This window comes from Hylaeus anthracinus, unplaced genomic scaffold (genome assembly GCF_026225885.1).
Source record: "Hylaeus anthracinus isolate JK02 unplaced genomic scaffold, UHH_iyHylAnth1.0_haploid 11994, whole genome shotgun sequence".
Taxonomy (NCBI): domain Eukaryota; kingdom Metazoa; phylum Arthropoda; class Insecta; order Hymenoptera; family Colletidae; genus Hylaeus; species Hylaeus anthracinus.
The window spans coordinates 423400-438912 of NW_026534341.1; the positions used below are offsets into that span (position 1 = coordinate 423400).

General features: G+C 40.5%; 1 protein-coding gene across 2 annotated transcripts in view; it reads left to right on the forward strand.

The window, feature by feature from the left end:
- The first annotated feature begins 2973 nt into the window (after positions 1-2973).
- The window catches only part of LOC128888406 (synaptic vesicle membrane protein VAT-1 homolog-like), a 26956-nt gene continuing 14416 nt past the window's right edge, over positions 2974-15513 (forward strand). For both annotated transcript variants that reach the window (XM_054145228.1, XM_054145229.1), the window contains exon 1: positions 2974-3540. In XM_054145228.1, the coding sequence (XP_054001203.1) occupies positions 3236-3540 (305 nt within the window). In that variant the 5' untranslated portion in view covers positions 2974-3235. The remainder of the gene's footprint in view (positions 3541-15513) is intronic.

Here is a 15513-nt window from a genome sequence, read left to right on the forward strand (position 1 = left end):
TTAAAGGTCTATGGGTATTGATAAGAATATAAACTAATGAACATCGATTGTAGTATTAAAAGTATATGTAAATAATAATTGAAAACGTGATGTAATCCCCATTCTTAATGCGATCATCGAAATATTACACGGTTATGTTATTCGTGAAATTACCATTGCTTTTGTAATTTCACGATGTAAATTTGAATGCATCTAATGCATTCCGTCTATGCAACGTGTAACAGAGACAAAATTTAAGGGTATTACAATGAAGAAAAGAACACCAGACAAGACATTTTATAATGATCAGAGAGCCTCTGTATACAAGCTCTGGGTGCTTTTGGCTCTCCCGACAATATGAGCTATTCATTCCAATCAGCACATCCTCATTGCACTCGTGCATGATTCTCATTACTTGGTCCAATTGTTTCGGGAATTCAAAGTTGCACGATAGCCGTCGTATTGTACTTCCACTCTTGTCTTTGATACACATTTGTAGCGTGCTAAATGTACGAACAAAATTCATGGACAAAATAAAGGATGGTAACAACTGATTCATTCGAAAAAGGAGGGAAAATTGTCCCACCATTTTGTACCGAAACATTTAAAACAATCAACGCTGTATTACAAACACGGAACTATAAGAAGAAAAAATTTACGAAGAAAAAGGGGTAATAATATACGAAAAAGTGTATAATGTAATATTATTCTATAATTCAAACTCTTCCTTCTATACGATCGATAACAAATAAAAGTATTATTTATCGTACGCTCGCTACTCACAATTTTTATCTAGATAAGAATCGTGGTTCGTGAACTGTCGTTAAGCAGAAATCGATTATTTTGTCTGATAACGAAAGCATGTTTGGAACGTTATCATTTATTCGTATTTGTGGTAATTCTTAAATCACTTAATAGGAAAGGAAGCATCGATCAAAAATGAACGTTAACTCGTTTGGTCGTGGGAAGACGAAACATGGAAATGGTGTTGACCTCCCTTCTCAAACGTAAAGTGGGCCTGCACTATTTTTATTTCATAGACAAAATGCATCGGAGGTGCACAGGAGGGTAGTGAAGAGGGTTTACATTTCGAAAGCCGCATACAAGGAAAGGCAGGATGTGAACTGTGCTTGTGTGTATATGTATTACGATATGACGCATAGCATGCGTGGCGTAAGGATACACGTGAAGCTCGGGCGTCGTCTGCTGACACTACTTTCTTGTCTGCCAGTCAGAGAGGAGGATCCTAAACGGAACGAGCAATTTCAGAACCAACATCGCACGTCGCATTTTGCATTGCTATGCATTTCCTTAACGCTGAAAAAATTAAGCCTTTTTGCATTTTTTGCATTGCATTACATTGGATTGCATTGTTCCCATCGTTTGTAACTCTAACCTTGCACAAACTAATTTAATGTGTATTTAACGTTATTCTCTAATGGTTCTACGTTAACGTCATACTGTTTTTATAGTTATTTTGGCAATACAATGAACTTGATACCAAAATCCGATCGATAATACACGAATGCGAGTCGATGCTTGTTTTCAAAGATTATTAGTGCTGGATCGGCCGGAGTATGTGTATCGGTCATTCTTCATTGTTCTTTAACGACGCAATTATCAGCATGTGAAGAAACAAATCGTTTTTCCTCGATGCATCCGAACTAGTGATTCATAATACAAAGGCGTTGTCCTTCGGATTCCATGATCCCCCCCCCCCCTCCCTCCACCTTTGATTTCAATTTTACGCGCATATTCATAATCTTTCGATTACGATTAATAATTATCGATTTCGCATACGAAGACGTATATTAAAAATGATTATTACGAATTCAGGTTACGTTTAACGTTGCTATTGTAGAGAATAAACGTATGTAACGCGTTTCCAAACGAATGTAATTAACCTGTAATTAACCTTAAAGTAACCTGTACATCTTTCAGGTTAGCGATTTTGGTCGCTTTTTTGACATTTATGTATAATTTTATTGATATCAAATATGTTTTGAAAGGAATCGTAGAGATTAGGTTACTCTGTAATTAATAATATTATTAAAATTGTGTAATCGTTGAAAAAAAATGACACTGACTACATGAAGCTTGAATAATCAGGCGTGATATACGATATCCTCCAAGAGTGACCTCGATATTGCGATCAACAAGGAGAAATAAGTTTATTTACCAATGACTATTCATTTTTCTCACCAATTTGGATCGCAATTTATCTTTGTTTATGCTAGAGGGCGGCTTTGCAGTCCAAAATAGTATTCTAACGTTAGATAATGATATAAATTTGTTCCAAGTGAACGTTTAAATTTGATTTCGAAATTTAATTACGTATTTATTACGCGAATTATTCGACAAAGAATTTTCTAGAAATTCGAATCGTTTGCCGTTTAAAAATATAAATGATCCAATATCGTCCAATTGTTTATTAATGATTCGACACGTTGACTCAGCTTGCGAGGAGACTCACTTCTTGCAATTGTTTATCGCGAAGCTGTTCTAAAGATGCATGACTAATATCATGGGGTCGATCGAAAATTAAATTTAAAGAAGAACGATGAATAGAAAAGTCTCGATTTATAGCCTACATCACGCTATCGAAATACGGTTGATAATTGGAATATTCGATCGATGCACAAAATGTTGGAATACGAACTCGAGAGATTTACATTTGTCGAATATTCGATCCACCGAGGTAATCGAATGCAGAAAAATTGAAAACGTACAAGCCTCGGTTTAAAATAGTAGTCGAGGATGCGTAGGTTAATACAGATTTAACAAGAAAGGGAGGGGACTACTTTTTAATCGCGAAGAGCAATGTTCCACGTCTCGCGGCACCTGTCGCACTATGCGCGATGTAGTTTAGCGAGGCGGTGGATGGTGGGGATACAAGGCAGCACTGCCATTGGTCGAGTGAAAGGGGCGCGCGGTTGCTAAGCAACGGCAACACCGCGCGCGTCACCGGCCGGCGTAGCCGGTACGAAGCGTTCCTGGCAGCCTGGCACTGTGGCGGAAAATTGCGCAGAACGAGGTTGTCTCTCGTCGGGTGCGAACGCGTTACGGTTTATAATAGATACGCGGTAGGATAGAAACACCGAGGCTTTTTTTTCTTCGACCCTTTGATTGTTCGATCACGTAGAGGAAATTTATTAGACCGTTGTTTTCCGTGCATTTTCGAAACAAGTAAGAGCGAACAGGAAAAGCCGTAACTCGCGTAGTCGTGGGAACAGAGAGAAAGTAATCGAGAAGAAAAATGGCAGAGGACAAGAACGAGACGAGCCCGAGCGCAGAGGGTGAAAAGTCACCGCAGGAAGCGGCACCGGCTGAGAAGCAAGAAAAAGAAGAACCGACAGAAAGCAAAGAGGAACAGAAGAAAGTTGAGGAGAATGGCGACGGTGAGAAACCCAAGGAGAATGGCGAGGAGAAACCCACGCCAGAGCCGAAGGACATGCGGGCGATAGTACTGAACGGTTTCGGCGGACTGAAAAGTGTCAAGGCTCTCAGGAAGCCTGAGCCCTCCCTCGGCGAGGGAGAAGTCCTTATTCGAGTCAAAGCATGGTAAGTAATTCGCTATCCTTGTTTGTTGTTGGGTCGAATGATCCAGTAGTTTCTCGTTGTTCGAAACGATTTTTACTCTCCCAGCTGTTGAATACAACAAAGGGGAAGTATCAGTATTGATCAAGATTTCACGCCCTCTAGTTTTTTTTTTTTTTTTTTATACTTTTTCATATTTTCATATGACCTGCAGAAATGCAAACGAATAGTAGTTTATTGGAAAACTATCGAATTTTATTATACATTCCGAATAAACTAATATCGAGAAAATACTGCGACATCGTTATCAAGTTTTTCAAAGTGACACCCATTTCGAAATCAATGAATTCTAACCGTCGCGTGAAACAAGTGACAGCCATATTACCGATCTCCTTGTTCTTCCGGTACGTATCGTTGGGCACTTAATAATTATCGAAACGATTAGTGCTGTCTGAAATGTTATTTATCGGTGAAATCAAGTCGGAAAGAAACTTAGTAAATTGAAATTTTAAATATTTCAAGTAAAGATATTTAATATTAATCCTTTTAACCGAGATATTAAAAATTTCCAAACTTTGTACTTGGCATAATTTGCTTCGACATATTTGCCTTGACGTATTTCATCAACTTTGTATGGAATTGCGTATCGTTAAAATTAATAATCGATTCGTAAGGCAAATCGAAACGATTCGAAACTCGCACGCTTGTAGAGGTAGCACGATCTGGTTCGATTATCCGTTATTCGTTACGACGAAGGTGAATCGCCGCGAAGAAAATAAATAGAAAATACAGCGGGGTTCCGACCCGAGCAAACAGACCGTTACAACACCATTGCATCTTTGAAATTTAAGGCGTGGTATCTCTCTTACGAGATCCACGGTAATTAACATTTTATTTTCTACGTTACGGGACGGATGAGTAATTTTATAACGGACACTGGACATGTTTCAATAACAGCATTATATGCTTTTATTTAAATAAATGCATAAAATCCGCGGTCTAGTTATAAGCCTACTCGTCGAATCTCGCCCTTTCACTCCGCTCCGATACAATTCGCGCAATTCTTTCTCGCTTCGATATTTATCATGACACGCGATATGCGCGTTCAATAGGCAATTGCATTGATGGAATACTCATCCATCCGTTTAATGTCTGTACATGCGTTTGCAGGTACGCAAAACAAAGTTTGATAAGCCTAGCGCGAAGTACGCTTATTGTTGAGCGTTCGTGCGTATGTTTTCGACGTCTCGACCGATGCCGACGGTAATATGAGTTTAGATTGCGTCTGTATGTATATGCACGCATGTAAAAGTTAATCGAATAGAATTAAAGTGTTATTATGACCATGGATATACATATATGTATACTGTATGTATATGTATTATATTACGTCGGAAGTTCCTGAGCTTCGGTAAACCACATCTGATGGCTCTACGCGCAACGTCCATTAATTCAGATGTGGGAAAAAGGATTATTAGGTAGACGGGCATGCCATTAATGCATGTACCTTCAATGATATTAGTGATAGCTTTATTTAGTGCATTATATTAATACGCCATGCCGTTCGATAATACGACGTGGTGAATTTTGCTATCTCTGGTTTTCAGATATTTAAATATATAAATTTAACTGTACGAACTTTTAATAGAGAAGAAATTTTGTTTATTGTTATGTACTCTTACCATCAAGCTGAGACTAAGGTTATCTATCGATTCACGGAGATTATTAGTTGTACATTTTTCTACATAGCTAAAACCTAATAGCTTCAGTATTGAAAAATTACTATAAATCCATGGATAAATCAAAGCTCTACAGTCTACAGTATTCGTAGAAGACAGACCTTTTGTCCGATGGTACAGCGAAGGTTAGCATTCTTCGATTTGAATTCGAAAAATTCACAGTTCTAGGTATACGGTTCTTTTTTTTTTTTGTGGAGAGGTCTCGTGCGTCTATCCCAAGAGAACTTTTTTTTCTTTTCTCTCTCTCTCTCTCTCTCTCTCTCTCTCTCTCCTTGTGAAGTGACCGGGCTACGAGTAGATAGAGAGAGAAAACGTGTACCGGGGGAGCATCGAATTCGCCAAAGGCGTGCGGACCTTTTCACGCGTGAGTCACGTTTCATAAAAGCGATTGGGATTGATGAGAAAATAGCCCCCATAGAAAGATATCACGCTGCCAATGCTGGCTCGAATGAATTTGTCTGCACGACTACAGAGGCGTTCGTTACGCTGGCACCCCTGCTTCTATACGCGACGCACCCAAGAGAAGTGCCCTGCACCGACGCAGACATTACCCAGCGGGCACTCTGACCGATTCAATTGTCGTTTGAACATTTTTGCCGACGCGAATTAACAACTTTCTTCCTTTTTTCCCCTGTTTACTCTCGCGTCTTTAACTATTCCCTTTCTGCAGTACAGAGGGGCCCTCGATCTAACGCTTTTTAGTAGTTTGTACAATTTGTACAAGTTTCATTGACTAAATTTTGTAATATTCTAAAATATTCGGAAGAATGATCAATGTTCGCGACGGGTATGTTAGGGTAGGTAATCGTAGGTAATCGAGAATTACAAATAGAGATATACGGATATTTCCTTGAGTCGCGAACATAAAATACGTATATAGAGAAATCTCGTTTGAGCGTATAAATAAAAATAAACGTTGCATAACTCACGACGGTCGCGACGGGGGCTGAAGATTTATTCGAGTTGGAATTGCTGTCGATAACAGACGGGAAAAATTGCGGGAAGAGTAAAAGACGATACCGAGTACACTTCTCGAGCAAAAATACACAATTAGTTAGTGAAACGTAGAAAGTTGTCGGTGTATGGGAGGTTCGAATGTCACGGGGTACGTAAAATTTATTAACAGAATAATGCTGAATATTTTGGTAAAAGTTGTGTTAATTGCGCACTCGTTCCACACGAAGAGGCAATATCCTTTCCCTGTCTCCCGTTTTCGGAGAATCGATAACGTGCCGAAGGAACTTTTATCGTCCGTCGTCTTCCCTTTTTCTTTTCTACTTTCCAAGTATTTCAGTTTTAAGTTTCACCGTCGTAGATCGCCGATATCTCGCGGTAAAAACAGATTTTAGTTATCGTGTGCTTGTGTAGTGTCCGTTAACGTCGGCGAAAGTTCCAGAAACACTATCGGACCTCGCGGTAAACGCAGCGAGCTCATTTTGTTTTGTTTATGTCGCTATAGTTGCTGGTAATAGAAGCGAAACTCTCAAGAAGTGGTAATTAACGATTGAAGGTTTTGGGATATTCTCAACTTGTTGATATTGAAATATGGCAATTGCTGAAAGCGTTACATACATGTATCGATAATACGATGACTCGTGCGTAAGTGTCGCTAGGTTGATAACCAGCCGACGTGTACGGAACAGGAGACGTGAAATTCTTCGATATTCTTCGATCGTCTTTTCTCTTTGCTATGAATTATGAAACGGTCACAACGAGTGGAATACTTTTACTTTGCTGCTTCGATGACTCATCATCGACTCAAGTCATCAAGGGTCGCGTGTCGAAGGGATAGGTCGCGACACGTGTAGAACAGAAATTTACTTCCAAGTTCTTGTTTCCATCCGTGATCCTAGTTTTCGTTGACAAATCATTTCCGACTAATCTTACCTCGTTTACTTGCGTAATGATTCGTGCGTATAAAGAATTAGCGTCGTTTTTACGGTGAACGACGCGAAGGGAATCAGTATAACGCGATAATTCATCCGCGTGCTTTTCTAAGATGCAATTTTCCACGCTGTGGCCACATGGTTCGCGCGCGCTCACGTTCCAGACAGGTTGTGTGTCACAAGTGAAGCGTGTGATTCTTGATATCCCAACGCTGCCGCATCTGTGGGGGATCACAAAGTGGAACAACCGTTTTCCAGACGTGAACTTATGGTACACAAAGTATTTTATTAGATAGAATTTCAAAAAGTTGGATTCTATTTGTTATCTGCAAAAATAAATAATAATGTTAAAATGAGAAGGGGTGTTAGAGGTTTATATTAGATCGAACCGTTAAACTGATTTTCGAGATTATCTAAAAAAGGTTCGAATGTTGCTAAGCGAGATGGTAGCAGATGTCTGGCAGGGAAAGTGTTATTTTTATACTGATATCTATAGGATGCCGTTGTGCGCATCTTGTAGAGAAAAATTGGTAGTAAAATCCCTGATCTGAAATGGGCCTTGCACCGAGCAGAGATTACGGTATATCGGCTGTTGAATGGTATCCGTTCAGTTTCCCATAGCCGCGATATTAAGACCTCGTTAACGCGATAAACCCGTCCAGTCGGATATATGTATAATGCTGCCTTTCATTAAGCACACTGAAAGGTTGCGTGGTAAACTTGAGACACTAATGCCCGAATATCCCGCCGAGCTTCCTACGTGTAATCCAGAATGCATTCCAGTGCACTGTTCTGTGCGAGCCGGTTTATTTTAATAGCAATGTAGTATCTCCATTTTTCTAAATATCGAGATATCAAAGACTTTTTTTCATAAAAATGACATCTTCAACAATTTTCATCTATGCCTGTACATAAAGTAAAGCACGCACGATTAGTATATATATATATATATTTTTTTTTTTTTAAGTATAACACCCTCTTCGTGAATGTAATCTAAGGTGACGGTAGAAGAAATTGCGGAAATACATTTGTAGACTTTGGTATTGGGGAGGTCAAAGGTATATTTGCTCGACTCGTATTCAAATATTAGATCGGTAAATATTGGGTATACGTACATCTGATAATTCTCTCGAAATGCACACACTCGCTTGTAATTCGAAAGTCATCCTATATCATTTTTTTGTTCTCTCTTGTAGAATAATTTTGATAACGTAACCTTTCGTAGCAAATACATTTTCGATGTTAACCACGATTTAACGACCTGAGATATCTAGTTAATATTCGGATGTGAAATATCAGTCCCCCACAAGCGTCGGGATGGAAATCAATTTGAAACTATCGCGTTTGCTAAATCAGTTTAAAATCGCACTTGCTTGTTCCGCGAGCGGATTACAGTAAGAGGATTAGAGCGTGTAGTTTTCCCGCTGTAAATCTATTATTTAAAATTTACGCCACGATCGAAGGGCTAGAGAAATTCTAGCGTACTTGGAGTTTGTTAGTTGTACGTGCGTTAATCTGAATATTAGGTGTAGAAATTAATTCTGCGGCTCTACGTTTAAATTGTTCGTGACTGTAGACGAAAATATAATATTTCAAATATTTACTCGTTATTTCGTCAAGATAAATTACCATTGAAAAATTGAAAAATTCTTAGTTTCTCACTTTCTAGTGCAAACAAGCGATAATGAGAAACAGTCGCAATTTGAGGTGATTCACCTCGAATGTACCTGTGTGTACGCACCGATAGATCCATGGGATGTCCGTATTGATCGAACCACACCCGTATTTTCTACACCCCCTACCTCTCTCACACGTACGCGAATACACACGTACGTGCGTGCGCACGAAATTCATGGAACACCGTGAAAACCACCATGATAGTTGAACGCCACCTTTCGCACTGGATTTCTCGAGAATTCGGTAAATCCTCCCTCGAACGCTTTTACCTTCCTCGGGGTCGTTCTTGTACGGGATCTTCTTCGTTGTTTGCTCTTCGATATCAAGTAACTCGAATTTTTTTTTTGTTACGGCATTCTATTAAATTTATTTACGTTGTTTAAGCAAAACTATCACGATATTTGTAAAAAATAACATGTTCGAAACGATGGTTCTGGTTACGGTCCTGAACTTTTGAACATTTGGTCATGAGATTTCCACGATGTATCAGTTTAAACTTCTCCGACATGTACAATATTTTTTTTACGACTCGTGGAAAGCTAACGAAACTACTTTTTATTTTTTGTAACACATCTAGTCTAGAATAATTGGTATACATAATCTCGTTAATTGATCGTGTAAAATGGGTTAGGTTTTTAAATAAATAGCAATGAAATTATCGGGGCAGTGGTATTTGCAGAAAAACTTGCAACGAAAGGAAAGTATGTTGAGAAACGCATTCCGCGCGTACGTCTTGTTCATGGATGGCTATTATGCTACCCGTTCTGCTAATTAGTGATAGACGATACTATCTCTTGTTTAAAGTAATCAAAGCGCGCTTTCAGTTCCCTAAAGTCTTAACGTTGAATATCTTGGTTAGCGTTGCGCGGCATATTCGTTGTACGTTCACCGAGTGGAAGTAAAGTTGCGTAACTGTATATCAAGGAAGTTGAATTTGTTCAAATATTTCGAATAAAGTTTAAAAGAAAAACTGACAAATTCCTCGGTACATTCGAAGCTATTCGAACAAATTTTAGCTGTTTCGAATGTGGAAACACTTTAGCTTTAGTTCCTGAATGAAGAGTAGACATTTAGTAGACCCCCCTGAAGGTTCGTTGACTATGATTTGACAAACATCGCGCTAAGAGGCTCGAGAAGATAACGCGAGTTGAATTACATCAACAATAGTTGATAAGAATAAAATACACAGCAACGACAGTCCGAGTAGCCTGCAGCCAACAGAGATAGACAGAGTTTGATTCGAATAATAATAGATAACGATTGGAGACTCTATAGAACGATTGATCGATTTGTAACGTCTAGTTCAAAGAGCAATTTTTCAAATATGAACTTGGTTACGATAACTTCCTTCCGCGTGGTTCGGAAAGTAAAAATACGCAGTCGTAAGAGAGGCAGTGAACCGCGAGATGAAAGCGTTATTTTAATTGAAACGAGAGAAACTCCTGCGTTACCGTGTAGGAATAATCGCGTCCTATATTTTAGTTTTCCTTTTGGTCGATAAATCCGCAGCGTTTCCATTGCGTAGAATTGATTCCCAGTCTTTGCTAAAACGACCAAGTCCAACGCATATCTATTTTATATACAACTGTATCTTTTGGAGAGAGGAGAAAGAACATTATTTATCGATAGAAATTTTGGTTCGGTAGTTTTACCGATGATAGTAAGAGTTTCACGGTGGGCAGGCAGAGTTGCCTGAAAGTACAACGTAAAATGTTTCTTACGGCCGAACAGAGGCGACACTTCTGTTGACATTCCGCTATCGGCACTCGTGAGTCACAAAAACAATAACAGCTCGCGTTTGGACCCCGCAGCTGTTACCGTTTCAATTCTTCTTGCCTACATCTGGTCGGTCATGTACCGGGTGTCCTCGTACGTCACAACTCGCTGGAAAGTTTCCAAAGTAAGTATCGCGGCGAAAGTATACCCTCCTCAAATTTCTCTGTTACACAAATCGATTCGAACGCTGCCAACGATGCATAATACATTAGCGTACGTAGTTTAATGTATCAGGTATAATTAATCATATTATTTATAAAGGAAACTTTATAAATAATAATGATAGTAGTTGAAAGGTAAAAGCTATCAATTACACAGGTTCGGAGGTTAAGCGTGATTCGTAACTAATATCGTTTAATGGAAGTGGCGGCTTAATGGATACGTTAATTTTCGACACCTATCGTATTGACTTTATCGCATCCACGATCACAGAAGAGTAAGTGTCCCATGTAATTAGACGTAACGTGACGTGCTTATACGTGATTTATTATGGTCGTACACAATATGCTCGCTCTCACCTTTGCTCGTACGTGTCTCGCAAAATGGTTCATAACATTTCGACAATGTTTTTTTTTTTTTGTTGTTATGACCTTTCATGTTCGTGTCGGTGTATTTTTAAATTTGAACTGCCGTAAGCAAATGAAAACTACGATTTCCAATAACGGTACCCTTCATATTTTCTTATCGATATTGTTAAGGTATCGCGTTACCTTCGTACTCGTTAGAACACGATATGCGTACTCACGAGAGAAGCTGGACCTAAAAACGTTTGAGTTTCGGCCCTATAAGAGTTCGTCACTCTGTAACCGTGTCGTTGATGGACAGTATCCTTCCGTTAGAGATTTAAGGTGGCTGCACACTGTTCCAACACTGTTCCAATCTACCCTAATACCCCCTGTTTCGTTAGACGTCAGCGCGTACATTTCCATCGAACGAGAGAAGTCGTTGCAACGCGCTCGCGTTAACGTATTAGAATAATGTACATCTGGTTTTTAATTGCGTTACTGGAAAGAAAGTGGCGTGCTTATGTCTTAAGATGGTGTCGACGTGTCGTCTAATCGGATTCGTTGAATCGGATTCCTTTATTTGTCGTGTGCGACTACCGCGTGTACTTGATCATTTTGACGAATTTTTTTGTTCTTATCCTGCGTGTAACTTAAAATTCAACGATTGGGTAATATTCAGAATGATAGGAAGAGAGGGGAAGAAAGCAAGGCCCATCCTCCCCTGTCATTGGAGTCATCGATAACTTAGCAGATGTGCAGCGTTAGGCGCAGGGATATTCGGCGTTGGGAGGATCTATTTAAAGGAATCAATCGTTGAAGAGGAAGTAGTCGCAATAGGGATTGATGGAGAGTCCTCTGTTAGCGGGGGAAGATGTAAGCAGCTGTGACACTCGGTAGGTCCCTAGTTTCGCAGGAGCACTGGCCACGTAGATCCAATAGAAATGAAATTTAACGTGCTAATCATTTTGTAACTTAAATATTGCACATTTTTTTTTTTTTTTTTTGTCTTTTTTTCGCTATTTCCTACGGTGTGCCAATAATGTTGTGACTCACTGTAGAGCAACTTGTAAAAGTGCGGTTGGTCGCATCGAGGCCGATAAAAAGCAACAAAGAGCTCCTATATCGGTATTCTCGCCCCGTTTCAAAACAATTGATAACACCGCGGTGACGCGGGGTCATCTATCGTGCAAAATAATTACCGCCTGCCTCGTATATTTTCTCTGTCGTCCCAGCCTCGTGTTTTTCCATTCTTTCACGTTGACCTTCGCGGAATCGAAGGATTTCTTAGCAACAAAGCATTTCTGTACTCTAGATTTGAAAAAGTATTTGAAACAATTGAGACTTCAACTTGCGAACCTGCTAGCGAAATACTACTTGGGATCTCCAAGTTTTTCTGTACGCGAACACATATGTTGTGTAGATGGTTCAGAAACTTCTATGGAAGTCTTAAGCGCGATAATTGAGGGTAACGCGTTTCTACTCAGAAGCATATTAATTATCTCGAGTCGAGGTCGTCCCAAAGTCCCACAGCGATGAGTTAAGAAACGGGAAACACCATGACGCCGAGCATCTAATTTAACGCAAAGTGTCAGTAGTACAGAAATTCCTCGTAGGCCCTGAAATTGAATTATCTCGCATTCCTGAGGACTAACAGATAGTGCTTTCTTCAATTTATATACGTTATATCTTGACTTGAACTAGAGTCATGAACGTACGAATCTAAAGACACGGAATTAATTTCTACTCTTCGATATTAAATGTCTCGAGTATTGTTAACGGGGGTTAGAAGTCGATCGAAAAAACCCCGATAATCGAGAGTGGCATCTCCATTCAACCATGAGAAGGTCTAATTACGTCGTGCTGTACAGAAGTATACGAGGAGTGGATATTTATTTATAGACGTTGTAGACGCGGGACAAGACCCGGCGTGTCTCTTCGGTTAAATGATAAATGACGGTTGGAAAGAAACGATCCCTGGCGGAAAGGCCACGTCGAATCGATTCGAGCAAGGGTTTTTGATTCTCGGGTGCCAGAGTGTCGGGCTTTTTTCAACAGAAACGGTCTCCATCAACGTTACACGCATTTTTCGCGACCGATACGCAGAAATTGCCGCAACTAGTGTCGCCAGACAACCGGAGGGAGGCTCTATGAACTTTTGCTTCGAGCTCAATCAACGACCGCCTCGATATATCGTGTCACGCGAGATTCGTGCATGTTGATTTCCCGGTGCGGGTTATAGTTTCACAGGCGCCTCGATGTCTTCTGTGACGATCGATCGATGGGGGCCACGCTGTTGCAGGTACACCTATCCGGTCGCCATCACCTAACAACGCGTAATAGCAATTGAAACGACGCCGACGCCGACGCCGACGGTGACGCTGCTTCTGAATCGCTAATCCATCTTTCCTTTCTACTTTCCCTTTCCCTTCTCTGTTTAAGGTGTAAAGTGCGTTACAAAATTATATAAATGTTTCTTGAGAACATCGAGAGCCTTCGAGCGAAGCAATCTTAGCGACACACCTATCCAAGCGCCTATCCTGTCCTATCCTAAATTATCCAAGTCGTTTCCAATGTTTCAGGCTACCCAAGGTATTCGAGTTACAATTCTCGGGTTCGAATAATCGAGTCCTCGGTCCGTTTTTTCCGAGTACTCGGACTCCATACCCCATCCCCTACTTTACGTTCTTTTCTTTTTTTTGTTTTCACGAAACTCGTGTTCTCTCTTCTCCTACCTTTGTTTCGACCTTTTGCTTCCTTTTACATCTCCCTCGCTCCCTTTTTTTTTTATTATTTTACTTTTTGCCCCCTCTCCCCTCTCCAACCCATTCGTCCCAGTGTCTCTCGCGCGTTCGGGTTATCCCCTTTTATTCGCGCACATGGTGTGTACGCAATGACGGATCCAGTCTCATCGGGGCCCCAGACTAATCGAATCCATTTTTTCTGATACGATCGAGCAAATCCATTTACATTATGCTTGCGTTCGTAAGCATTTTGCTTTATTTGTTTTATACAGCACTTTCCGCTGACTATACATTTGTAGAATGCAAGTTTGAAATGAAATTATGAGAAAAAATAGCGGAGCTGTTTACAGATCTCAGGCGTGAAAAATCTCCTCGTATGGTTCTGAATGGTGGTTGAATTGAAAAGTCGAAACAAATAAGGCGCCCTCGAGAATCCCCATCTATGGGGGCTCGAAGCTGAAGCTTTACGGCGAAGTATTCGGCCCTGTGTGTGCGTGACCCTGGGGTGCGTCGTTGCATGTCGTCCACGATAGTCGGTCGTTCTTTCTACCGTGCAATTGGTCGCTGCCAAGAAATGGAGAAAATTATTCCCCTCAATTCCGCGCAATTTAAAGGAATTAAGCGATAGCGTAGCAAACCTCACGTTAACGGGACCCTGGTAACTTCGCCAAACCTTTTGCTTCCTCGTCCCTCTTTGCTGAGAACTCGGGTTGCATTCGACTAGACTTAACGTTGGAAAGAAAACGGTTTTCCACGTTTCGATCTTTTTATTCTTTCAAATAGATCTAAAACCTTTATTTTTTATCGGGATAAATTGGTTCAACTGAATTCTAGTCGGATAACGCGAACGGAAACTATTCCCAAGCAACTCATCGCGATACTCCGTAACAAAGTGGACGCTTCTGTCCGTTGCAAACGGGTTTCTCAAATATTTGCAGAGTATTTGTCAGCCATTGGTTCTCCAGCGACACTGCCGTGTTATATCCGACGGCGAAAACGTAAAAATGCGCGCGAAACATCCCGTTAGAAATTCGCGTTAAGGAGTCAAATAAGGCCACGACCGTTAGGGTGAGGAGATGGTCCAGTTGGAAAAAGCTACCGATCCCACCATCCCGAATTCAAATCCGCGTTCCCCTACTTTTCCTTTATACTCCTTTTTATTGATAACGTTTATTTGATCCACGCCTGTTCTATCGTATCGAATCAAGGAAAATGAAATTGTAAAAAAACGCGAGTCCCAGTGCAGAGATCATCGAGGTCGGTGGATCGTCGATCGAAAGCAACGAACGATAAATCACGGCGAATGTAATGGCCGATTAAGTGTCTTCCACGTGAATGAAAATGTTCCTTGACACGCGATCGGCGTTAGATCACATACGAGTTATCCGGTTGCCGGCGATAGTGGCAAATGGGTCGAGGCGTTGGACTGAATCTCATTACGCTGAATCAAACACACCGCGGTCGGTCGTTTAGCGTTTTCCATCCGGTTGGCCCCCCTACTTGCGTGCTTTAACGAAATTAAATAATAAACTTAATAATTTACAGACGGGTACCAAACGTCGAACAATGATCGTCGGTAGCCCTAGGCATTCAAGTGTCTCATAACTCAAACTGATCAACTCTTTTCTCTCTCTCTCTCTCTCTCTCTCTCTCTCTCTCTCTCTCTCTCTCT